The 22,832-nt window shown below is 55.1% G+C and overlaps 2 protein-coding genes and 11 non-coding genes across 13 annotated transcripts; 7 read left to right on the top strand and 6 right to left on the bottom strand.

Annotated features, from left to right (window-relative positions):
• The first annotated feature begins 4,620 nt into the window (after window positions 1-4,620).
• On the top strand, window positions 4,621-4,917 carry LOC139675046 (beta-keratin-related protein-like). The gene has a single exon (XM_071562219.1). The coding sequence runs from the start codon at window positions 4,621-4,623 to the stop codon at window positions 4,915-4,917; it is 297 nt and encodes a 98-aa protein (XP_071418320.1).
• Window positions 4,918-10,282: 5,365 nt separating this feature from the next.
• Window positions 10,283-10,354, top strand: TRNAA-UGC (transfer RNA alanine (anticodon UGC)). The gene has a single exon. It is a non-coding gene; the product is annotated as a tRNA-Ala (tRNA).
• Window positions 10,355-10,930: 576 nt separating this feature from the next.
• On the top strand, window positions 10,931-11,002 carry TRNAA-CGC (transfer RNA alanine (anticodon CGC)). Its single transcript has one exon. It is a non-coding gene; the product is annotated as a tRNA-Ala (tRNA).
• Window positions 11,003-11,391: 389 nt separating this feature from the next.
• On the bottom strand, window positions 11,392-11,463 carry TRNAP-UGG (transfer RNA proline (anticodon UGG)). Its single transcript has one exon. It is a non-coding gene; the product is annotated as a tRNA-Pro (tRNA).
• Window positions 11,464-11,679: 216 nt separating this feature from the next.
• On the top strand, window positions 11,680-11,761 carry TRNAS-CGA (transfer RNA serine (anticodon CGA)). Its single transcript has one exon. It is a non-coding gene; the product is annotated as a tRNA-Ser (tRNA).
• A 624-nt stretch (window positions 11,762-12,385) lies between these two features.
• Window positions 12,386-12,457, bottom strand: TRNAA-UGC (transfer RNA alanine (anticodon UGC)). Its single transcript has one exon. It is a non-coding gene; the product is annotated as a tRNA-Ala (tRNA).
• Window positions 12,458-12,760: 303 nt separating this feature from the next.
• Window positions 12,761-12,832, bottom strand: TRNAP-AGG (transfer RNA proline (anticodon AGG)). Its single transcript has one exon. It is a non-coding gene; the product is annotated as a tRNA-Pro (tRNA).
• A 137-nt stretch (window positions 12,833-12,969) lies between these two features.
• Window positions 12,970-13,051, top strand: TRNAS-UGA (transfer RNA serine (anticodon UGA)). The gene has a single exon. It is a non-coding gene; the product is annotated as a tRNA-Ser (tRNA).
• Window positions 13,052-13,902: 851 nt separating this feature from the next.
• Window positions 13,903-13,974, bottom strand: TRNAP-UGG (transfer RNA proline (anticodon UGG)). The gene has a single exon. It is a non-coding gene; the product is annotated as a tRNA-Pro (tRNA).
• A 698-nt stretch (window positions 13,975-14,672) lies between these two features.
• Window positions 14,673-14,744, top strand: TRNAP-AGG (transfer RNA proline (anticodon AGG)). The gene has a single exon. It is a non-coding gene; the product is annotated as a tRNA-Pro (tRNA).
• Window positions 14,745-15,040: 296 nt separating this feature from the next.
• TRNAA-UGC (transfer RNA alanine (anticodon UGC)) lies at window positions 15,041-15,112 on the bottom strand. Its single transcript has one exon. It is a non-coding gene; the product is annotated as a tRNA-Ala (tRNA).
• Window positions 15,113-15,414: 302 nt separating this feature from the next.
• TRNAP-AGG (transfer RNA proline (anticodon AGG)) lies at window positions 15,415-15,486 on the bottom strand. The gene has a single exon. It is a non-coding gene; the product is annotated as a tRNA-Pro (tRNA).
• A 502-nt stretch (window positions 15,487-15,988) lies between these two features.
• On the top strand, window positions 15,989-22,291 carry FTCD (formimidoyltransferase cyclodeaminase). Its single transcript, XM_071562137.1, has 14 exons — window positions 15,989-16,179; window positions 16,958-17,141; window positions 17,666-17,794; window positions 17,907-17,995; window positions 18,248-18,427; window positions 18,516-18,653; window positions 18,946-19,077; window positions 19,723-19,784; window positions 20,501-20,630; window positions 20,740-20,901; window positions 21,260-21,303; window positions 21,383-21,521; window positions 21,865-21,960; window positions 22,148-22,291. Exons 1-14 carry the CDS (start codon window positions 16,126-16,128, stop codon window positions 22,232-22,234), a joined length of 1,626 nt encoding a protein of 541 aa, XP_071418238.1. The 5' UTR covers window positions 15,989-16,125; the 3' UTR covers window positions 22,235-22,291.
• The last annotated feature ends 541 nt before the right edge of the window (window positions 22,292-22,832 follow it).

Raw genomic sequence — 22,832 nt, 5'->3', positions numbered from 1 at the left:
TCCAGTGCTGGAGAGGGGTGCAGTCACCAACCCCCTTCATTCTCCAAGCCCACCTGCTCTCCTGCCACCCCACCACCTCTTCTGCAGGAGGCAAAACACCAAACTGTGGGCAGATGTGCTTGTTGACCTTCTGTCAGGAGCTGGCAACCCTGGGCTGATGGGAGCCAAAAGCCATGCTGGATGTCTTGCTGAGCCATCACCATGTCCCAGAGGTGCTTGTTCTGAGGATGGTGTGGCTGCCACATCCCAGATGTGCTTGTTCTGAGGATGGTATGGCTGCCATGTGTTGGCAGCTCCCTCCTGCGTCTGCAGCAGTGCCCACGGTGGAGATTCCTGGAGACAGAACAGGGTGAGCTATAGCAAGATGAAGGGGAAAGAGGTAAAACCAGAGGTCTCACACAGAAGGAAGCCCTGCATTTGGCAGAGTGTCTGTGCTTCAGTGCACCTGGGGAAACACATCATGCCAGCTTTGCCAGTGCCTTCCCTGCTCCCTACTCCTTTCCACTGATGAGCAATGCTGTGGCTTCAAGACAAGGTGAGGATGCTCAGGCTTAGCTGCTCAAACTTTTTTTGACCTTCCCTGTGGCCACATTTCCTTCCCATGCCATGGGGAGGTGTAGGGGTGAGCAGAGCACTGCTTCCCCTCCATCAGCTTATCCCAAGCCAAAACCCATGATCAGGCAGTAGGGATCTTGTTCTGCTGCCGTGAGATGCTGTGGTGCTTGGACAGCTCTGTCACCCTGGGAAAGAGGGATGTCCCTGCCTGGACAGCCGGGTGCCTTGCAAGGTATATGTGGGAGATTTCCTGGGGAAAGGGCATGGGTTTGGGTGCCACCTGGGAGAAAGACCAACTTGCAGCTGGAGATGGTGAAACGGGCCAGGACACAGGGCTGTGGTGGTGCATGGCATGGGGGTTGCTGTCACAGGATGGGACCAGGAGACTTGCAGGGCAGAGGCAGCCAGGAGACGAGCCAAACTGGCTGGAGGAGGACACATCTCAGCCCTGCCCTGGCACATGCATGTCCCTGCCCTGGTGAGGGTGTGACGAGTCCTCCTGAAGGGAATGTGCCAGTGTTGGTGATGCTGTGGAGCATCAGCCCACCTGGGGACGCAGTAATTATAGGGATCATGTGGCAGCATGAAATTGGATCATCTGTAGCCCCAGGACAGCACCTGACAGCCAGAGCCTGGCTCTGCCTGGTGGCACTGGCTGAGCTCTGCTCCCTGGGCTGCACACAGTGGCCCTGGAGCACCCCGAGTCTGCCCCGACAGGGACAAAGGCAGCCAAGATGCTCCGTGCCTGGGTCTATCTGTGTCAAGATGCTGCCTCCCAGCACTGGGGTGTTCCACTCATCCATCAGCCATCTGGGAGTGGTCCCTGCATGTCCTGCTGCTGGGAGGCAAGCCTTGGGCAAGTGCCCTGGATGCAGATGTTCCTTGGAGATGGGATGCAGTGGGTCTGTTGCTGCTCCAAAATGTGCCCTAGCCTTTGGCTTTCAGGAGAAATTTTGGAACAGAGGCAAGCTCCCACCCTCCAGCTGGTCTCAGAGACATCCAACCCTTGGGTTGCTGGAAATCAAAATGCTAAGTGGGGAAATTGGAGTTGCAAAGTGCTGCTAAGGCTGATGATGGGAAGGGAAACACACGGATTATATTTCTCCTGGATCATATTTCTCCTTATGTCCTTACCTGCAGGGAAAGGCAGGGCTGAGGTTGCCACACATCCTGGATGCCTGCAGAAGTTAAGAAAATGGGTCTAACATGTTTGCTTTGGTTACATTTTCTCAGGTTTGAGGTTCCTCCAGAGAAAGTCACGTCTCAAGTAGAAAGTGCTCATTCCCTGAAATAAACAGGGGTTGGAAAGAGTGGTCCTTGTTTATTACCCAAATATCTGCTCTTTCCCCTATGCTTTTCCTTTTTTAAAAAAATCTCCTTCTTTACCCTAATCTGATTATTTTAAACTCCTGACATGTGCCTTTTGTTTCCTTTGTCCCCTTTTCCAGGAGAAGGACTTGTTTCAGTCCATGGATCTGCTCACATTCAATAACATTCCTTCTCTAAGGGCCCCGTTGCATTTATCTCAAGCATCACTGGATATTATTCTGGGACATGATTTTCCAATGTGAGCAGAACCTCAAGTACTGGATTGCAAAACCAAGACACACAGTGAGGCTGCAGTTCAGAAGATCCCAGTCTGTGCCTGGAAGCCTGGGAGGGAGTCACCCAGGAAGGGCTGTTTTCCTGGAATCAAAGGAGTGCACAGAGGCAAAAAAAGAAAAAAAAAAAAAACAACAAAAAAAAAAAGAGATGGAAACTGTTTAGTGAAGGGGAAAAAAACCTGAATGGTAGAATCAAACAATTCTCAGGCTATGGGTCCAAAGTGCACTTGTGGCATCAATTTGTTATTCAAGAGTGGTGCAAGAAGCAGCAAGGTAAGCCTTAATAATAAACAAACAAGCAACTAAGTAAATAAATAATGAAACCTCATCTTTTCCTGCTCACCAAATCACCATTTAGGATGTTATGATGAACACACAGTCTCCTTGCCTTACTCCAGGAGCTGACAGGTTGCTTCTCCCCGAAGCATGTGTCCTCTGCTGCACCTTGGAAAAGCTGATTTCCTTTTTCCCTTTCCAAAATGATGTTGCAAAATAGCTGAGTTTGATCCCAGAACCTTGGAAAGGCTTTTTGACCCTGGCAGGCAGGGCAGGGAAGAGTTGATAGGACCGTTTAGTGTGATCAACCACGGCCAAGTCATTCTTAGAACTAAAATGACCCCCAAAAGCCCACAAGGCATGTCTTTAACAGGATGCTGACAGCTCCACACATGCATAGTACATGTGTCCCAGTACTGCCAGGGTTTATTCTGGGGCAGAAGATGTTTATGGGCTCTCCTGGTATGAAATGAAAAGCCTTTTTCAAACTTTCCTTGCCCTTAGAGCCTGATGCCTCATCCCCCTGCTTGGGACCAAGTCAGTGACTCCCTCTCCCATCTTGTGAGTGATTCACATTTAAGTGCAGGTTGAGATGTTTGGGTCTGTTTAGTAGCTAACAGGCTTCCAGCAGAGCAACCCCATGTCACACCCTGTAATTAACCACATCTTGATGATGTCCCTCTGCACGAGGAAGCAGAGCTGTGACCTTCTAGCATATCTATAGAGCGGGGTGGAATGGCTCTTGAAAGTCAGCCCCCTGCACAAAATCAGCCACTTTTGGTGCATGTCACCTTTGAGGGTGGACTTCAGAGCCCATGATCACTTTGCTTTTACAATTTGGTCTGCCTTCCAAGCAAGATTCATATCTTAGGTGCGAGGAATAATTACCAAAAAAAAAAGGCAAATCCTCTAAGTGGATCCAAAACCATAATGATTTGCTCATGCTGGGCTAGCTCAGGTCCTTGTGGCTGCATTGATAATATCCAGCACTCTCACCCCTGCTGCCCTCAGTTTTCCTGCCATTCATGAGACTGCAGGGGTTAACTCCAAATGGATGTTCCTTACATTTAGTTTACATCCCCAGTCTCACCTCAGGTGCACCAGGGAGCTGAATTGGTTGTGCTGAGAGGAAGGTGGGAGTACACCTGTCCTAAATTCTGCTGAAACAGTCTCCTGCCTGGTGGCATAAAGACCTAAAATATCCTTTGGCCCTAGGAAGGAAGGTAATGAATGCCTGTAGCCCGAATCATTTCAATCTTACTCAGTATTAAATGGAAGCAAAACATGACAGATGAAAGAGGGAACTGCTTAATCAGCTGGGGGAGCTTTCCAGGAGAAAACTGCTGGTTGTTGGGAAGTTTCAGACGGAAGGTACGCACCCGGTCCCCCAGGGGGCCGGGCCACCCTATAAAACCACGGGGACTGTGCCCGGCCCCACCACCTGTTCCAGCCGCCGCCGTTGCCGACTCCACCCGGGTAAGTCATGACAGGCTCCATCCCCTCCCCAGGCGGCTCTTGGCTGGTCCTCCACAGGCGTTCAAGGTTTGTTACCCCCGTCCCTTGCAGCTGCGGAGGACACCGGGGAAGGTGGTGCATCTCTGCCCTAAAATGAGGAGTGCAAGGGGTTGTGGGACACGGGGCTTGCAGGGGCTGCAACTGTGTAGCCGGTTACATCCTGCATGATTTTCCTTGATGAAGTAGAGGAAAAAAATTAGAATAGGATATGCCCAGGCTGCAAGGACTGATGTGTTCCTGTTTATGGAAGGGCATCAAACGTCCCTTGTATCTCGGGATGGGATAGCTCAGCTCACATTGTATTGATTTAAGTGGGCTTTGCTGCACAGATGCATCTCAGTGAGCATCTTGCTGAAGACTCAGCTCGGAGCAGGACTGGGTCTGCCCTCTGTTCTCAGCACCCGGTGCCTCCAGCTCATCCAGACCTGCAGCTCAAACCAAACTCCTCCCATTCTCCCGAGCTGTTTATGGGGTGAGGGAGGGGGGAAGGCGGCTCCTGCCCGTTTGAAAAGCCTTCCTTTGGCTTTTCTAAACCATCCAAATTCACTCTCCGGCTCACTCTGCCACACCTCCTGTTAAAGGGAGAGTGAGGTCTCGGAAGGGGCGGACCAGCCTCTGCCTTGCCTTTACACCCTGGCTCTGGCTTTCAGGTGCACGTCCTCGCCGAGCCATGTCCTGCTACGACCTGTGCCTGCCCTCCTCCTGCGGTCCCCGGCCACTGGCCACCAGCTGCACCCAGCCCTGCTTCCGCCGCTGCGGGGACTCCACCGCCATCATCCAGCCGCCCACCGTGGTGGTCACCCTGCCCGGGCCCATCCTCAGCTCCTTCCCGCAGAACACGGCGGTGGGTTCCACGGCGTCGGCGGCGGTCGGGAGCTACCTGCGGCGCTGCGGGATCCCCGTGGGCTCCGGCGGTGCCCGGGGGCTGGGCAAGGCGGGACTGCTGTGCCTGGGCAGCGGGCTGTAGGGGTGTCCCCGCCGGCCACCTCCTCCTCCTCCTGCCGGTGACAGCTGCGGGGCCGAGTCGGGAAGGACAAACGAAGCACGAGGACCAAGGCTGGGGAAGAGGACTAAGGAGATGCCCCCGGGGGGCACCCGCAGTTCCCCCAGGAGGAAGGGAGCCCTGCGAGCTTGTCACTTCAGACCGTGCCTCTGTATTGCCTTTCTCTTGCTAAGTCTTACTTTATATTTCCACGCTGCTGGCTGGGCATAAATGCTTCTAGCAGGCTGTAAACGGCACATAATAATCATGGGGTGGTGGGGAGGAGGACCACCTTTTAGAAATTGGCTTGTCCCAGAGCGGGGTTTATCCATTTCTTTATTGAGCGCTGGAAACGCATTTCTTACACTCTGAGCTGGTTTACTCTCCTTCTCCTTTTCATTAAAGTCATGCTACATCATAGACTGAGTCTTCTGGTGTTCCTTGTTCTGGGGTCTAGAGGGGTGACCTGCTCTAGGGGCAACTTGTTGCTGGCAGGGAGGGTTCTTTTTTGTATGAAACGGGGTTTTTTGCTGCCCAGCTCTTAACTGTGCTGACAGAAGTGTGTGGGTTTCTACGGTCAGCCTGAAGGCAACTTTCTCTCCTCTGCTGCCCCACAGCAAGCATCTGCTTGGAGGTGAGAAATTCCTGCAGGAGCAACTTATTACCTGTTCCCTTGAGAAGCTGGGAACACAAAGGTTTGACATTTCAAAGTGGCATTTACCCTGCATTTTCCAGTGATTTGATTTTTTTTTTCTGAGCTAAGGAGGATGGATATGGGGTCAGGGAAAAATGAAGAAGTGGGAAGTGCTCCTTTGGATGGGCATCCTACACCCAGCTCACCTAATGTTTAATGGGTGACAATGAAGAGTAAAAAAAATTCCTGAGATATACAGGGGCAAACCTAGACTTTAAAGATTAAGGTCTTCATTCTTGCTCTTTGCCACAGAATGCCCAGCCTGGATGCAGGTGCACCTTGTCCTGCAACCCATGACCACAGTAGCATCCCCAGCCCCATGAGAGTAAAAGGGGTTTCTGCCATGCGAAATGCAGTGCAGGGCAATCATCTACATTCACTCGGGGCCCAGAGCTGATGATCTTAAGGATCTTTCCCAACCTAAATAATTCTATGATTTGGAAGCCCAGATTTGCAGAGAGCTGTGGATGAACACTGATGGATTAGAGGCGATGTGGGGAGAGGCACCCTAAGATTTCTCAGAGACACCAAGTGCTATGGGTACTCCTACTTGTGGTAGTGCTATCAGGAAAGATAATAATAATGACATAAAGAAGAAACTATAATTTTCCTGTGTGCTTCACATTCAGAGGCAAGGGGAACAGCAGGACAGGGAGCTTTGTTGATGACTGGAGAGACATGCAGGTTCCATGCTTGGGAACTGGTCAGCCAGAGGGGGATAGGGCTTTTCCCAAAGATTACAACTGCAGACTTTAGTTGGGAATTGAAGAACAATTGTTTTATTGATAGGGGATGCTGGTGTCTCTGGGAGAAGATGTCAGGCATTGAGTAAATCCTCTTTTTAAGACACCATGTATCATCAGGTAGAATTTTTCAGCTGATGGAAGGAGGAATAGGAGTATTTGCATAAAGCTTATGAATGTTTATAATGAGGGATTATGCTGAGCTCAAAAGCATGTTGGTCTTCAAAACTCTTTGACCAAGCCCGACTGGTTTTATTACTTGGGAGGTCTTTGCAGAATTGCTCCTAATTCAGAGAAAACTTGCATGGCAATTGTTCAGCAGCCAGAGCACTGGGAGAAGGAAGATGTGTTCAAGGGTTGCTCAGGTATTTTTATCCCAGCTCTGGAAATTGTCTGCTGAGATTGAATGCAAAATTCTGAAAAAAATAAAAAAGAAATATGAAAAAGCATTGGAATTCCAACAAAAGTTTTGTTGGGAAGCTGTAGGCCTCTGGGGCTTGTGCAACTGCCTTCCACCAGCCAGCTGCATGGGACAGTTCTGGAAGGAGCAGGTGGAGAGAATAATGGCATTTTTATGTAGCTTTTCACTGAATGACTCCACTGATGAGGTTATACAGATTTTAATTCTTTTTTTTTCCGGAATTCCAGTGTGTTCCAAAGTCCACACAGGTCCTTAATTTGACTTGAAAATTGTGATGCTTTTGTGCAGACAGTCAGGGAAGGGAGGACCTTGCTGCCCTGCAGGGCTCCCTGTCCCAGGGACTCTGTGTCCCATGAGTGCCTTGACTCCAGCTGGGAGCTGTGCCCCCTTGTCTCCCAGCTCAAGAGCTGTCCTGAATTCACTCCACCACATATGCCCCCCAGTCAGCATTTGCCCAGAGCAGGACCCCACAGACCTGCTGATCAGGCCCTAAAATACAGGTTCCCACAAAGGCAGCACAGCCAAAGGCCCTGGTGAGAAACAGGGAGCTACACACTGAGACTGGGATGAAAAATAATGCTCAGTGGGTGGAAGTGTGCTCATGGAGAGAAATAGCTGGGTCCTAGGATTTGGTCCCAGTATTGCCCACTTGCAGTTTTCAAAAGCAGAAGAAGCAGAAGCATTTCTGAGAAGAGCCTGGAATATAGCCCAGGTGCAACTCTCTGGCCATGAGTTTCGTGTCTCCCCTTCAGCTGCTTCATGATCTTGGAGGAAACCTTCCCCCAGTGGTCACTCAGTATCCTCCTGTGCCTCCCCACCCTGAGGATTGATGAGGTGGATGGAGGAGAGGAAGTCATGGTTTGAGGAGGAACAAGTGGAGAAGCAGAGAGAGTTGCTATGGAAAGGGGAAGATTGGTGTGAATACCAAGCAAGTACGACCACCCAGAGTGGAGACTTTGTCAGGGGAGGTTTAGGTTGGATATTAGGGAAAGGTTCATTGCCCAGAGGGTGGACTGGAACTGAACAGCCTTCCCAGGGCACTGGCCATGACCCCAAGACTTCCAGAGCTCAGGGAGCATTTGGACAGTGCTCTCAGACACATGGTGGGATTCTTGGGGTTGTCCTGTGCATTGACAGGAGTTGGACTAGACGGTCCATAAGTGTGCCTTCCAACTCAGGATATTCTGTGATTCTATGGAAACCCCAGGCAGCATGTGCTGGTGATAGGGATGGAAGTGTTGGTGGTGGCTGGATCACTGATGTATCAACCCAGCACATCAATCCATGGCTTCTTTGCCATCACATCCAGACAAGAAGACAAAAATTGTGGTGCCTCAGAGCAGTGGGAGAGGATGAAGAGACATCCACTACCTGTGTCTTTGCTTGGTTGTCAAAGGTGTATCCCAGACTAGAACCTGGGCATAGAGCTGAGGGCAATGCTGGGAGGGTGAGCTGGCATCAACAGGCAGCATCCCTCATCCTCCTTGCTGGGGCAAGGACTGCTGGCCAGAGCACTTGTGGACACTTCCTGGAGCCAGGCAAGTGAGAGACAGAGCCCCTGGAGCTGGGAGCCTGCAGGCATGGCAGGTGGAGATGGGACTTGTGTGGTTCATCCCTGGAAGTGTTCAAGGACAGGTTGGACAAGTCTTGGAGCAACTTGGTATAGTGGAAGTTGTCCCTGTCCATGGCCGGGGGTTGGAATGAAATGGTCTTGTAGATCCCTTCTAAACCAAACCATCTTCTGATTCTGTGAAAAATCTCCTTCCTCATCCACCAAAGTGTTGCAAAGCAATTTCCCACCAAAGTGTTGCAATGCATATTCCCACCAAAGCAGAGAGGATGCCTGCTCTTCAGCTTTAGGAAGGGGAGATAAACTGGTTGTTTGGCCAGGATAAGAGGGAGAAGGGGGCACTGCTGATGATATCCCACCTCAGGCACCCACAGGTTGAGTGCAGGGCAGGGGCTCACTGCTGTTTCTCAGGGAGCTCTCTCCCCCATGCCTGGAGAGCCAGACAGGCAATAGTTCTGGCAAGGGCTCCAGTTCTTCCCTAGGGCTGGAAATCTAATAAAGCAGCAAAATAACAGGCTGTCCACATGTGTGAGTCATGGGGGAAGACGCAGGCAAATCAAAAGGCACTGGAATCCCAGTCTGGCCCTCCTGGTGCTCCCTGTGGCAATGGGGCTCACTAGACTTGCACCCCAGTGAGCCTGCAGCCCTGTTGGCCCTGTGTCTCACTCTGAGCCCAAACCATGAACAGACATGGCTTCTGGCTGTCCTACGCCCTCTTCTCCTCTGAGATTTTGCTGTGAATAGCAGCCCTTGGGGGGAGACAGGGATGAGCACAATCAAAGTGAAGCTCAGACCCCAACAGGGGCCTATGAGGAAATTTGAGTTTTAAAATTGAGAATTGTTTAATTAAAGGTTCTAGGGCTGCTAATTCACATTTTCTGAGAGGTATCTGTGCATTTCCTGAAGAGGAGAAGGGTGATGTGGCTACTACTGTGTGAGGTGGCTGCTGTCAGTGCTGGGTGTGCGAGGCTGAAAGAGTTGGGTTTCCATGGGGGGTTACAAGACCTGGAAATCATGGTGTGCAGTGTTGCCCTTGCCCCCTCTCCCCAGCCCTCTGTGATGTGAAGGGGAGAGGAGCAAGGCTGTGGCTGAACCATCATTCCAGCTCATCCCAGTCAGCTCAGGGGATTTGGATGGAGGAAGTCTCTGCTCTGGCACAGCCATGTGATACAATCAGCATTGGAGGCTCGATGCTGCCTGGAAGTCAGTTTTCACCCTGTTCTCCCACAGGAAGGGGGTTCCCCACCAGCTGGAGCTACCACAGCAGCTCGTGTTCCCACCCCAGCACAGCTACAGGCAGTCCAACCCTCAGGAATTGTGTTCTGAAAAATTCCCCATGTCCTACTTGCCCTGGAGCTGTCCCCACAAGTCCTGCTTCCCATGGCACCTATAGGAGCCCCAGACCCAACACCCTGCTCACCCCCATGGTTGGCACCTCCTGGGGGCTGGCAAAAAAGAATTGATGGCAGAATTTGCTGCTATCCCAGCACTCTCAGCTCCTGTTCCTTGACCCAAAGCCACACTGGGATCTGTGGGGCAGGGGAGAGAGAGATCGTTAACTCTGGGACCATGTGGAAGAGGTCTCTGAGGGGTGATGATAGGAGATGGGGGCACGAAGGAGCCTTCACCCTGTGCCCAGCACCATGGGGGAATGGAGGACATGGGCCAAGGGCAGGGGAAATGGCTCTGCCCTGGCTCATGTGTCCAGGGGTATGATTCTCAAATCAGATGTGAGGTGCTGGGATCAAGTCCCACATGAGCCGTTCTTTTGGGCACCCACTTGCCCCTGGTGCCCATGGGGCTGTGACATGGATTGGAACAGCAGTGCCCAGCATAGTGGGGTTGGTCACACATCCCAGCTGAGCACATTTCTGTGGGCAGGATGGAGCCTCAAGGGCCAGCAGGGAGGGCTGCTGGAGAAGGGGGATGTAGCTCAGCGGAAGAGCGCTTGCTTTGCATGCAAGAGGCCCTGGGATCAACCCCCAGCATCTCCATGTCCTTTTGCTCCCCTAGATCCCTCCCTGCTGGCTGTGGGGCTGCCAGAGCCCCACGAACAGCCCTGTGGCTGCCTCCTGGCATAGCTGATGTGGAAATGATTTCTCAAAGCTATGGATGTGCTATAGAGAACCACAGTCTCAGCTGTACCCCTCAATCCAAAATGTGGCAGATGGAGGAGCTGGGAATGCAAAAGGGGTGCAGCACACCAACTTGTGGGGTGTAGGGATAAGCTTCTCATTTTTGGGTGCAAGACATCCTGAATTCAACTCTCAGATGAGCATTGCTTTGGATACAACCCACCCTTTGGATACAGCCTCTCCTTTGGATAAAGCTCCTGCTTTGGAGACAACCCTTCCTTTTGGGACAACCCCTCCTTTGTGGATTGCATTCCTGCTGCTCTCTGATGACCAGGTGTGGGGAGGATCAACCCCTGTATCCCCCAGCTGCCCATGGACAGCATCCTGTGGGGTGGCCATAGAGTCTCTCATTCCACTGACATTTTTTTTAGCAAATGTAGACACGACCCCTGTAGTGTCAGGGATCAGATGCCCTCTCCTCATCCCAAATAGGTAGGGGATGTAGCTCAGTGGGAGAGCGCTTGCTTCGCATGTAAGAGGTCCTGGGTTCAATCCCCAGCATCTCCACTTTTGCTTATATTTCGGGGTTTTTGTTTGTTTTTCTCCGACAGCCCCAACCCGGTTTCTCCACGGCTTAGCCATGCTAAACTCCCTTTTACATCGGGAAGGCTTTCCCGAAGAGGATTCCCCGCACCACGGCAGTGCTGCCCACCTGTGGCCGGGATACTCTGCCGTCCCCCACTGCCCCGACAGCCCCTTCCCCACGGAGGGGACCGGCACTGGCCATGGCTGAGCCGTTGCAGTTGCCCAAGCGACCTGTGCCACCCGTGCAGCCTGTAACACCCGTGCACCCTGTGCCACCCGTGCACCCCGTGCCACCCGTACCCCCTGTGCCACCCGTGCCAGGCAGCGTTGCCCCATCCGTGCCCCGAAAGCAGTGGTGGGTGTCAAAAGGAGGGCTCGTCCGGGATTTGAACCCGGGACCTCTCGCACCCAAAGCGAGAATCATACCCCTAGACCAACGAGCCGAGGTGCGCAGTTAGTTTTGCCGTTCGGGCCGTGGCGGCGCTGCTGGCCCGGCCCCCCCCGTGTCGGGCGAGCAGAGCGGGGCTGAGCGAGGCTGCCCCGGGGGCACAGCCCGAGCCTTGCCCGCTCGCCAGGACAACGGGGCGCGCAGGGGGCAGCGGGGATGGCGGCGCGGGGGGCTGCTGTCTGACCCGCCAACCCCCCGACAGGCTAATGTGGCTGTGATGGCCGAGAGGTGAAGGCGTTGGACTCGAAATCCAATAGGGATTCCCTGCGCAGGTTCGAATCCTGCTCACAGCGATTGCTTTTACCCGAGCTGAAGAACCTTGTGTGGTGCCCACACTGGGGGGCCCGTGAGGAGCTGGTATTTGGGAGGTCACTGGCAGCCGAGGCACACCCAGTCCTACCCTTCCTGTCCTCTTCCTTGTCCTTCAGGAGCAGCTCAACCCCCCGGCAATGCCCTAAGACACGGACTCCATTCGGGACTAAAGGGGGCACTTGCACACACCCGCGATTCTCCCGTTTTTGCAGACCCGGGAAAGGTGAGAGACACTGAGGGGGGCGGGATGGTGAAGGGCAACAGTTTCCCAGATTGCTACGTGGATTTCCGCCCGCATCGCCCTGTCCCACCCGCCTGGGGGAGCAGCGCAGCCCGGCTCGTTTGTCCAGCTCTGACGTGTTTTCAGGCACCAACCACGGTCCCCGTTGTCGCGTGCTTCACTCAGCACCCATGTTCACCCCGAGCGCTGTGGGGAAGGAAAAGTGAGGCCTCCCTTGCCCTGCAGTGTCCGGACAGGGGAAGGAAAGAGCCGTGGGAATTTCTACACAGCCTTTAGGTCCCAGGAGGCAGCCCAAGTGCTGTTCTGGGCATCTCTGCCAGTCCCACAGCCAGCAGAGAGGAGTCTCTGGGGAGGCAAAAGGACATGGAGATGCTGGGGGTTGATCCCAGGGCCTCTTGCATGCAAAGCAAGCGCTCTTCCGCTGAGCTACATCCCCCTGGCACAGCCTGTGGCCCTGCGTTCTGCTCACTCCAAGAAAATCCCTGACTCAGCTGCCTTCCCCAGACCCCAGGTTGGAGAAAGGGGGTTCAGGACTTTGCAGGCTCTGGTTGTCCCTCAGGTGCCAGCGAGTTGTCAAGGGAGTCAGAAGAGGGGGGAAGGCTGTCAAGCAGGCCAGGATGTGTTTTTGTGTCTCCAAGCCCCAGGTAGATCTTCCCAGTGGGGCTGTGACCCCACATAATCCCCCATGAGTTCCCCATCATGTCAGGGGCTGTTGCAAGCAGTGGGTGCCCAAAAAGGAGGGCTCGTCCGGGAGTTGAACCCGGGACCTCTCGCACCCTAAGCGAGAATCATACCCCTAGACCAACGAGCCGGCGTGCACAGGTGTTCCTGCACCCCCACTCTGTGTCGGGACACCAGTGACAATCTCCCACTTGCCAGGACAACATGGTACACAGGGGACAGCAGGGGCATCCAGACCAGGGGGCTTATGGACCCCCTGGAGCTGGGGCTGTGATGGCCAAGGGGTGAAGGTGTTGGACTTGAAATCTGGTAGTGACTCCCTATGCAGGTTCAAATCCTGCTCACAGTTAAAGGTTTTACCCAACTCCTCAATACCCACACTGGGGGTCTGGGGAGAAGCTGGTATGGGAGGGTCACTGGCAGGTGCCTGGACAGCCCCAGTCCTGCTTCTCCTCAGCCTGGGGAGCAGCTCAAGGTCCCAGCAATGCCTCAGGGAGGGATTGTGATGGCCTCAGGGCAGGAGGGGGCCAAAGGCACACACACCTGGGATTTTCCAGGTTTTGCAGACCCAGGAAAGGTCAGAAGAAAGATACTGAAGGGGAGTGGGGTGGTGAGGGGCACCAGTTTCCCATGTTGCTGAGTGGATTCTCCTGCATGGCCCTGTCCCACACCCCTGGGGTAGCAGCACAGCCCGGCTCATTGATCTGGGGGTGTGATTCTCACTTAGGGTACAAGAGTCCCAGGTCCAATCCCCAGATGAGCCCCCTTTTTGACACCCACCAACCTCCTCCTGCCCAGCTGCTCCCCCAAGCACCAAAGTTGATCCCTAGAGACATCCCATACTCTGTGGGAAAGGAAAAGAGAGGCCTCCCTTGGTTGCAATGTGCAGACAGGGGAGGGAAAGAGCTGTGGGCATTTGTACACAGCCTTGAGGTGGCAGGAGGCAGCCCCAGGGCTGTTCTGGGCATCTGTGGCAGCACCACAGCCAGCAGGAAGGGGTGTGGGGAGGGAAAAGGCTGTGGAGATGCTGGGGGTCGATGTGAGCTGTATCATCGTGCTCCAGTAGCACCTCACTTTGGGGGGTGCATGCTGCCCACAGTGATGTGCCCAGATAGGAGGGCTCAGTGGCCCAGCCCTCGGCTTCTGGCAGTCAGGCCGTGGTGCCACCCTGAGTGGGGTTGGTGGGTGCGGAAATAAAATGGGCTCGTCCGGGATTTGAACCCGGGACCTCTCGCACCCAAAGCGAGAATCATACCCCTAGACCAACGAGCCGAGGGCAGTTCCTCTCTACCCCCTCAGTGCGCGGGTCCCCGATGCTCTGGGGGCTCGGGGGCAGCTGGGGCTGTGCGGGGCTCTCTCTGCCTGTGCCAGCAGGGCGGTCCCCGTTGCTGGGGTGGCTCCGGGAAGCGGCAGCCGGAGGTGGCGGGTCAGCGCCAACATCGCCCTGCCAGCAGCCACGGGGGTGCGGGGGGATTTGTTGTTTGCCCAAAGCCCCTGCTGGGGCCTGGCAGCGGTGGGGACGGGCGGTGCTTTGCAGCATCCTCGGGCGGCGCTGTGCGTGGGGCATCCCGCAGCGGTGACGTGGGGTGTGAGGTGTGTTTAGGGTGGGCGTCAGGAGGTGTGAGGTGTGTTTGGGGTGGGCGGCAGGGGGTGTGAGGTGTGTTTGGGGTGGGCGGCAGGAGGTGTGCGCTGTGTTTGTTGGGCTGTGGTGGGTGGGTGGTGTGCGGTGTGGGTGCGTGTGGTGCGGGAGGGCGGTGTTGGGGAGCGCTGTTGGTGAGGGTGAGTGTGGTGGTGAGGGCGGGTGTGGGGAGTGTGGGAAGAGTTGTGGGTGCGTGTGTGTGAGCAGGCAGTGTGGAGTGTTGCGTGGCGTGTGCGAGGCTGTGGTTGCAGCTTGGGTTTGTCGAGAAGTGGAGAAGTGTGCGGGGGGTGTGCGGGGAGAGTGTGGGGGGGTAGAAAAAACTGTACATCGCGGCTCGTTGGTCTAGGGGTATGATTCTCGCTTAGGGTGCGAGAGGTCCCGGGTTCAAATCCCGGACGAGCCCTCCTTTTAGCTCGCAGAGCTCTCCTCCCACTTGGATGGTCCTCCAGCACCGATGTTCATGCCAAGAGACGCCGCAAGTGCCTCGGGGAAGGGGCACCAGGTGCCTTCACAGCACCAGGAGAGGGAGCAAAAGGGCCTTGGGCATCTCCTCAGTGCCTGCCTTGGGGTGCCAGGAGGCAATCCCATGCCAGCCGTGCCCACAGGCAGCTCCAGGATTTTTACGGGTGTTCTGGAGGTTTCTGCCATCCTCACAGCCTGCAGGCAGCAGGGAGAGGTGTCTGGGGAGGCAAAAGGACATGGAGATGCTGGGGGTTGATCCCAGGGCCTCTTGCATGCAAAGCAAGCGCTCTTCCGCTGAGCTACATCCCCCTGGCCAGTCTGTGCACCAGCATTCTCCTCACTCCGAGAAAATCCCTGTCTAAGCTGCCTTCCCCAGACTCTGGGCTGGAAAAAGGGAGTTCAGGGCTTTGCAGGCTCTGGTTGTCCCTCGGGTGCCAGCGAGTTGTCAAGGGAGTCAGAAGAGGGGGAAAGACTATCAAGCAGGCCAGGATGTGTTTTTCTGCCTCCAAGCCCCAGGTAGATCTTCCCAGTGGGGCTGTGACCCCACATAATCCCCCATGAGTTCCCCATCACGTCAGGGGCTGTTGCAAGCAGTGGGTGCCCAAAAAGGAGGGCTCGTCCGGGAGTTGAACCCGGGACCTCTCGCACCCTAAGCGAGAATCATACCCCTAGACCAACGAGCCGGGGTGCACAGGTGTTCCTGCACCCCCACTCTGTGTCGGGACACCAGTGACAATTCCATGCTCACTGGGACAAGGGGGCACACAGGCGCCAATGGGGGTGGTCTGGTGTCCCTCCTCAGAGGGGCTACTGAGGCTGTGATGACTGAGGGTTGAAGGTGTTGGACTCAAAATCCAAGAGGGATTCCCTGCTCAGGTTCGAACAGTGCTCACAGCTACAGGTTTTAACCCAGTGCCCGCACTGGGGGTCCTGGTTGTTCTGCGAGGAGCAATGCTTGTCCCATCCAGTAGACACAGCATATTGCTGAGTTCAGCAGATCTTTTCTTCATGTGGCATCACCCTCTTGTCACAACTAATTGGTGCAAATGAGTAATTAGTACTGTCAGCTGGCCCAGGTGATCACGCAGAGCTCTTGTCCCTGGAGCCGCTTCAGGCACAGCAGGGCCAGTACCACAGTGTTTATCCAAGCCCCTTTCTGCCCGTTGGCCACAGATCGATGCAGTTAATGAGAAACTTCAGCTTGGGAAAGAGGCAACAGGTCGGGTGCTGAGAGGCTTTTGCTCCAGAGTGGGACAGGAAAGGGCAGAACTCCCACAGGGTGCGGAGAGCTGAGCTGCGGGGTGCAGGCAGATCCCAGGACCATGGCCAAGCTGGTGGAGTGCGTCCCCAACTTCTCAGAGGGGAATAACAAAGAGGTGAGAGAGTGCGTGGAAAGGCTGAGGGGTGGGTGATGCTGGGCTGCTGACAGCTGGGTTTCCCTCCACAGAGTGGTACCCACTGCCAGACTCTGCCATGCCTCCTTTGAAGTGCTGTGCACCTTCCACTGCCTGGCTAGTGCCAAAAATGCCTAAAGGCAGCCACAGCTTCCTTTTGGCAATTTGGTGAGAAACGGGGCTCAGACATCCCCCTGCCACTGCCTGCAGGTTGCTGTAGCACCTCATCTTTTTGTGGTCTGGGACACCCTCATAGAGAAATATCGCTTGCAGTTGTGCCAAAGGACATGGAATGTGTCCTGGGCATCCGCCCTAGGCTGAACTTTGGCCCTGCCAGTGACAGAGGAGTTCAGCAAACCCAAAATGGCTGTAAAAACACAGCTTCCCCCAGGGAACAGGGTGCACAGAGCCAAATCTGTTTGCAAAGCTGGCTGGAGACTATATCCTCAGGAACAGTCATTTGTGATGGTGTTGCCTGACACGCAGCATCATTTGGGTGTCTGTTCCCCATCACAGCGAGTTTGGGGCTTCCTGGGAGCCAGGGGTACCCCAAACCCCCTGGATGGGAGTGACATGCTTGTGTCTTTGGATTCTGCATGCTCTGCAATGCAGGGCTGCCTCCCTGCTGATCATCCTCAGCCCCTGCACCAGTGGGAAGTGGGGGAGCTGAGGAGATGTCCCTTCCCTTGAAAAGCTGCGGTGTGGCTGTGGCGGGGACCCAGCCAGCTCAGCCACCTTGCTCCTGTCCACTGTCCGGCAGGTGATTGATGCGCTGGGACAGGCCATCTCCCGGACACCGGGCTGTGTGCTGCTGGACGTGGATGCAGGCGCCTCCACCAACCGCACTGTCTACACCTTCGTGGGGTCTCCTGAGGCCGTTGTGGAAGGGGCACTGAGTGCAGCCCGAGTGGCCAACCAGCTCATTGACATGAGCCAACACAAGGGTGAGCTTGTAGGGCAGCGCAGGAGCTGCTCTGGCATGAAGCAACCCAGCTGCTGGTGACCATGCGTGGCACCTCACCCCACCCGCAGCCAGAAGTGCTGCTGGGATAGGTGGGTGGTGTGAGCAAAGCTCTTGCTCATTCTCCCAGTCCAGGCAGGCTGAATGCCTCCTGTTCCTGGGCCAGATAGACATGACTGCCACAAACACACCTTTCCCAGAGGGTGGTTGGGCACTGGGACAGGCTTCTCTGGGCAGTACTGGGTCACAGCCCCAAGATTGACAGAGTTCAAGGAGTGTTTGGATAATGTTCTCAGGCACGTGTTGGGATTGCTGGGGTGTCCTGTGCAGGGCCAGAAGTTGGACTTGATGATCCTTGTGAGTTCATTCCAACTTAGGTTATTCTGTGATTCTATGATTTCCTCACAGCAACTGTGTTAAGTCTGTAATAGTCTGGGAAAGGATCATTCTCCCTCCTTGTCTGTTTGCTCTTCCCAACTCCCATCCCTATATCTGCCCTGCCACCAGGTGAACACCCTCGGATGGGGGCCCTGGATGTCTGCCCCTTTGTGCCAGTGATGAATGTCAGCATGGACGAGTGTGTCACCTGCGCCCACATCTTTGGACAGCGCTTGGCAGAGGAGCTGGGGGTACCTGGTAAGCAAAGGCAGGAGCCTCTCCTCATTCCATCCCACCCTGCATGATTCCAGTGGTTGGAGAAAGTGCCAGCCCCTGCCCAGCAGTGCTCAGCCCTGTATCTGTCTTGCAGTTTACCTGTACGGAGCGGCGGCACGGGAGGAGAGCAGGAAAGCCCTGCCCTCCATCCGTGCTGGGGAGTACGAGGCGCTCCCCGAGAAGGTGAGCCTGGCAGCACCTGGCTGCGTGGCACAAGTTGGGCAGAGCTGAGCTGTACGTCCCTGGCTTCAGGGAGGGTGCTGAGGGCTGGCATAGCCCCTTTGCACCAAGAGGAGCTGGTGACATGCTTTGGGGACTGCTGAACATGGAGGTGGTCATGGCAGATTCTGGCTGTGGAGGGAGAGGCCGTCCCTGGGAGGGTGGCTTGTGCCACTTGGTGGTGCCAGCCCACACACTCTCTTCCCTCCTCCCCAGCTTGCAAAACCAGAGTGGGCTCCTGATTTTGGATCCCCAACCTTTGTTCCCCGGTGGGGGGCCACGGTGACGGGTGCCCGGACCTTCCTGATCGCGTACAACATCAACCTGCTGTGCACCAAGGAGCTGGCTCACCGCATCGCCCTCAACATCCGTGAGCAAGGGCGTGGCCCTGACCAGGTACCTCCTTGCTGGTGGCATGCCAGGAGCAGACCCTCTTGTCCCCTCACCTCCTGGGCCATGCCCTGAATGTGGCAGTTGTTGGCAGCCCGGGCGCTTGAAGAAAGTGCAGGGTATTGGCTGGTACTTGGAGGAGGAGAATATAGCCCAAGTTTCGACGAACCTGCTGGACTTTGAGACCACGCCACTCCATACTGTGTATGAGGAGGTCTGCCAGGATGCAGAGGTGGGTGGTGTGGGGTGCTTGTTCCGGTGGGGGCTTCACAGAGCATGTCTCCCTCCAAGTTTTTCTCATTATTCCCAGGTCAGGCTCTGCTTTATCTCATGCTTAGCTCAGCCAAAGTGCTGAATAGCATGAAAACCCCAATACCTCAGCAACTGGTTGCTAGCCCCCAACTCCTCTGCTGAAGGCTTTTCCATGCGCTTCTCATGCCTTGGGAAGGGATGGGGACCACCAGGCTGGAGTGGTAGTGGCAGCAGAGCACTGAGGATAGTCACATTTCTGATGTCCTTTGCAGGCATTGAATCTCCCTGTGGTGGGGTCCCAGCTTGTGGGACTCATTCCCAAGAAGGCCATGCTGGATGCAGCTGAGTTTTACATGAAGAAGGAAAAACTCTTCATCCTGGAGGAGGAACAGAAGATCAGGCTGGTAACATGACTCGTCCTGGTACCAACACAAGGGTGGGATCATGAGAGAGAAACATCCACCTCCCTAGGCACCCAAAGTGGCACTGAGCAGAGATTGGGACTGCTCAGACTCCAGGCTTGATACTTGTCTTCAGCGAGGGTTTTGGGGGGGGACAGTGAGTGGGACATTGTGAGTGCTTTATTGTCCTGAGGATGCTGAAATGCTCAGGTAGCAGGAACCCCAACCCATGAGGACAGAGTGAGGGCAGCATCTCCCCTTCTTGCCTTCATGGAGACCAGGAGGGGAAGGAGGTGTCCCCAGAGCTCAAGGACAGTGCATGGCATTATGGGAAGCCATGTCAGGACAGGCGTAAGCTGGAAAGGAGGAGACGGGGCTCTGCTGTTCCACTGAAGGAGGGAGGGACTTTTCCAGCCTGTGGGAAACATGGTAGATAAGAGCAAGGTAATGATTTATCAGTACAGTTTCCAGTGGTTCACAGGTGACCGCACACCAACCCCAAGTCTGGGATGGGACTGGCTGGTGGTGCCAGCTGTCCTCTCCCTGGGTGGTGGCTCAAATAACTCTGTCCTAGTGCTGACTCACCCATGGTTAGTTAGCAGCAAGGAATGAGGCTGCAGAGGCTGACACTGGTGCTGCTCCTTGCAGGTGGTCAGTCGGCTGGGCCTGGACTCCCTGTCTCCGTTTCACCCCCGGGAGCGCATCATCGAGTAGGGACCCACATCCTGCTTCAGATCATGGTGCCCATCCCTGCCTGCATGGGAAGATCCTGCTGCCTGCACCTTGCACTCAGCTTGGTTTTGGGAGCGGTGGCTGCTCCCAGCTCCTCTTCACACCCAGGGGACATCTGTGCTCAGTGTTGAGCAGGCGTGGGCTTGTCCCTGCTCCCAAATGCTGATGGTTATGAATGTGGAGTGGGGGAACTCCAGGTCACTTAGGCAGGCAGTGGAGCAGGTTTTGTAGCCAAATTTGAATGTTAAATTCCCTCCTCCATCCCTGCGGCAACTTTCACTGTCTCTGGCCCACCTGATGCCCTCTGAGGAGAGACACAGTGTGCAGCAGCTGGTGTAAAACATGTGTCTGTGTGGGGAAAAGAAGGGAAATCACCCATGAAGTGAAGTCCTTGTTGTCCCCCTGGGACATGGCTATAGGTGTTTCTGTCCCACCAAATGCCATTTGCATGACCTCATCTTGTCTAATGCAGAGCAACCCCCCAGACCGCCAGTACATGTGTTCCCCCTCGGTCCCCATGGGGTTCCCAGTCCTCTCGCTGACCCTCATGCTGGTTTTTTTTGTGTTCACTCTCTTCTCATTCATGGGGTTGATGACAACCTGTTGGAGAGGGCAGTGCTGGTTGAGAAGGATCTGGGTGGTGATGGTGTCCCTTCTCCTAGGGGGCTCTAACCCTGGGACTGCTGTGCTGCAGGTACCTGGTGGAGGCAGGAGAGGTGGATGGGGGGCTGGTGGCCAAGCCACTGGGCACCTTCGTGCGGGCAGTCGGTGGGAGGTCGGCAGCACCAGGAGGAGGCTCTGTGTCTGCAGCTGCAGGTGCTCTGGTACGTGCCCCACACTGAGGGGGAGTCCTGGGGGGCCTGCTGGGAGCCAGAATGGTGCCAGTGGTGGGCACTATGTCCTGCTGGAGGATTTTCCCCTGTGCCCTGGCAGGGAGCAGCGCTGGGCAGCATGGTGGGGCTGATGAGCTACGGGAAGCGGCAGTTTGAGGACCTGGACCCCATCATGAGGAAGCTGATCCCCCCATTCCACCAGGCCATGGATGAGCTGCTGGTCATGGTGGATGCTGACTCCCGTGCCTTCAGCAGCTACATGGTGAGGTCCCATCAGAGGCAGACATCCTTTGGGGAAGTAAGGGCTGGGATCTCGGTGCTCTGGTACCCTTAGGAGCAGGGATGTGACCTTACAGTCATAGAATTGTTAGGGTTGGAAAAGACCTGTAAGGTCATCAAGTCCAGCCTTCTACTGAGTATTGGCCACTAAACCATACAAAAAAATGGCATGTCTACTCATTTTTTAAACACTTTGAGGGATGCTAAAGCACTATGAGAGGAAGGGACATCATCGCCTAAAGGAGGTTTACAAGAGCATGGGAGCTCTGGGGTGTGCCCTAGCCCCTGATGCTAGGCATGGTCTTGGTGACAGCAGCAAACCTGCTTTTCTTTGCCTGCAGGAAGCCATGAAGCTGCCAAAGAGCACTCCTGAAGAGCAGGAGAGGTGAGCTGGGCTGGTGGGGACTGTCAGAATGGGGAGCACAGGCACCCAGCACTCATCCCCGGGCTGTCCCCTCTCCCAGACGCACAGCTGCCATGCAGCAGGGGCTGAAGACAGCTGTGAAGGTGCCCTATGCCCTGGCAGAGAAGGTCAGTGGGCTCTGGCCTGCTCTGAAGGAGTTGGCACGACACTGCAACCTGGCCTGCAAATCTGACATCCAGGTATGGCTCCCACACTGCCCTGCAAGGTGTGCCCTCATGTCCTGACCCACAGGATGCATCTCTTCAGCCATGCTTCCCAAACTGGCCAGTGCTTTCCATGCACTAACTTTTCACCAGCTTGCAGAAAATGCTCTTTGTAGGAGAGTTGACATCCACCACCCCTTGCGAGAGTTTCCTGTCCTATGTGGCAATGCTTCCCACTGCTTGAGCCACTTCCTGAGAATTCCAACAGACTGGAAAGTGTTCTGTGCTGCTGGGTGCTGAAGGGTGGGAGTCCTGCAGTGTAAGGATCTGGCAGTGCTGGTTCATGAGGAGAGCTGCTCTCAGGCCTGTGTTTTCCCAGGTGGGAGCCAAAATGCTGGAAGCAGCTGTGTTTGGAGCTTACTTCAATGTCATGATCAACCTCAAAGACGTAACGGATGAGAAGTTCAAACTTATGGTAATAAGCAGGGGCTGTGTGTGTGCCACAGGCCTGGTGGGGGCGGGTGAGGTGGCACAGAGATGAAGGCCCTGAGATGCCTCATGGCCGGCATCTCCTCCCTTTGCCACCAGCAAGACACGAGGTGGATGATGGATGGCTCCTGTGTCCCGTTGAGTATCAAACAACACATCTTGTCCCCACACAGATGTCCCAGAAGGTCTCTGTGCTGCTGGAAGAGGCCAAGCAAGGCTCGGAGATCGTGCTGGCGCTGTTGGAGAAGAGGGTGGCCTGAGAAGGGCTCTGGATTGTTCTGGGGATTCTGTAGTGGGAAATACAACTGGGAAACACACTGGTCCCTGTGTAGGCTCTTTTGGTATCCTCCGTTGGAGAGCTGTTCTTCTCAGGCAGTTCCCAGCATCACATGCCCTGCTGGACTTTTCCTGGTCAAGAGGGAACTTTCCCTGGATGGACCCAGTATCCATCCTCCCCATCCCTGGGGCAGAAGGAGATGATGGAGCTGGCAGTGCCTGGGACCACAGGGATCCCAAAAGAGGGGACAGCAGGGGCTCGTTGGGAATGCCCAGTAGGAGATACCTATGCATGGGCACCTCCTGACCTCACACACTCATGAGTTTTGTGCCCAGAAAATGACATGAAACACCCTCCTGCCTGAAATCTGGGGCAAGGCCTGGCCCAGTCCCTTTCTGCAAGGTGTCTTTTTGGCAGTGTGTGACACTTCCAGCCTGTTACACATTGCCTGGGAAGGGGGCACTGCCAAACATGAGGCACCGTGAGGGTTGTTATCAGGGAGATGGGGCTGGGATGGGATGGGATGGGATGGGATGGGATGGGATGGGATGGGATGGGATGGGATGGGATGGGATGGGAGG

Source organism: Pithys albifrons, chromosome 8, assembly GCF_047495875.1.
Source record: "Pithys albifrons albifrons isolate INPA30051 chromosome 8, PitAlb_v1, whole genome shotgun sequence".
Classification (NCBI taxonomy): Eukaryota; Metazoa; Chordata; class Aves; order Passeriformes; family Thamnophilidae; genus Pithys; species Pithys albifrons.
Note: the sequence above shows the minus strand (reverse complement) of the source record. Positions and strands in the feature narration are given on the sequence as shown.

What these genes read in the sequence shown, in the direction of transcription:
- FTCD (XM_071562137.1), top strand. Translation starts at nt 16,126, where the DNA reads ATGGCCAAGCTGGTGGAGTGCGTCCCCAACTTCTCAGAGGGGAATAAC. An exon ending in CCTGCAAATCTGACATCCAG is followed by an intron (nt 21,522 to 21,864) that starts GTATGGCTCCCA and finishes GTGTTTTCCCAG; the next exon opens with GTGGGAGCCAAAATGCTGGA. An exon ending in ATGAGAAGTTCAAACTTATG is followed by an intron (nt 21,961 to 22,147) that starts GTAATAAGCAGG and finishes GTCCCCACACAG; the next exon opens with ATGTCCCAGAAGGTCTCTGT.
- LOC139675046 (XM_071562219.1), top strand. Translation starts at nt 4,621, where the DNA reads ATGTCCTGCTACGACCTGTGCCTGCCCTCCTCCTGCGGTCCCCGGCCA.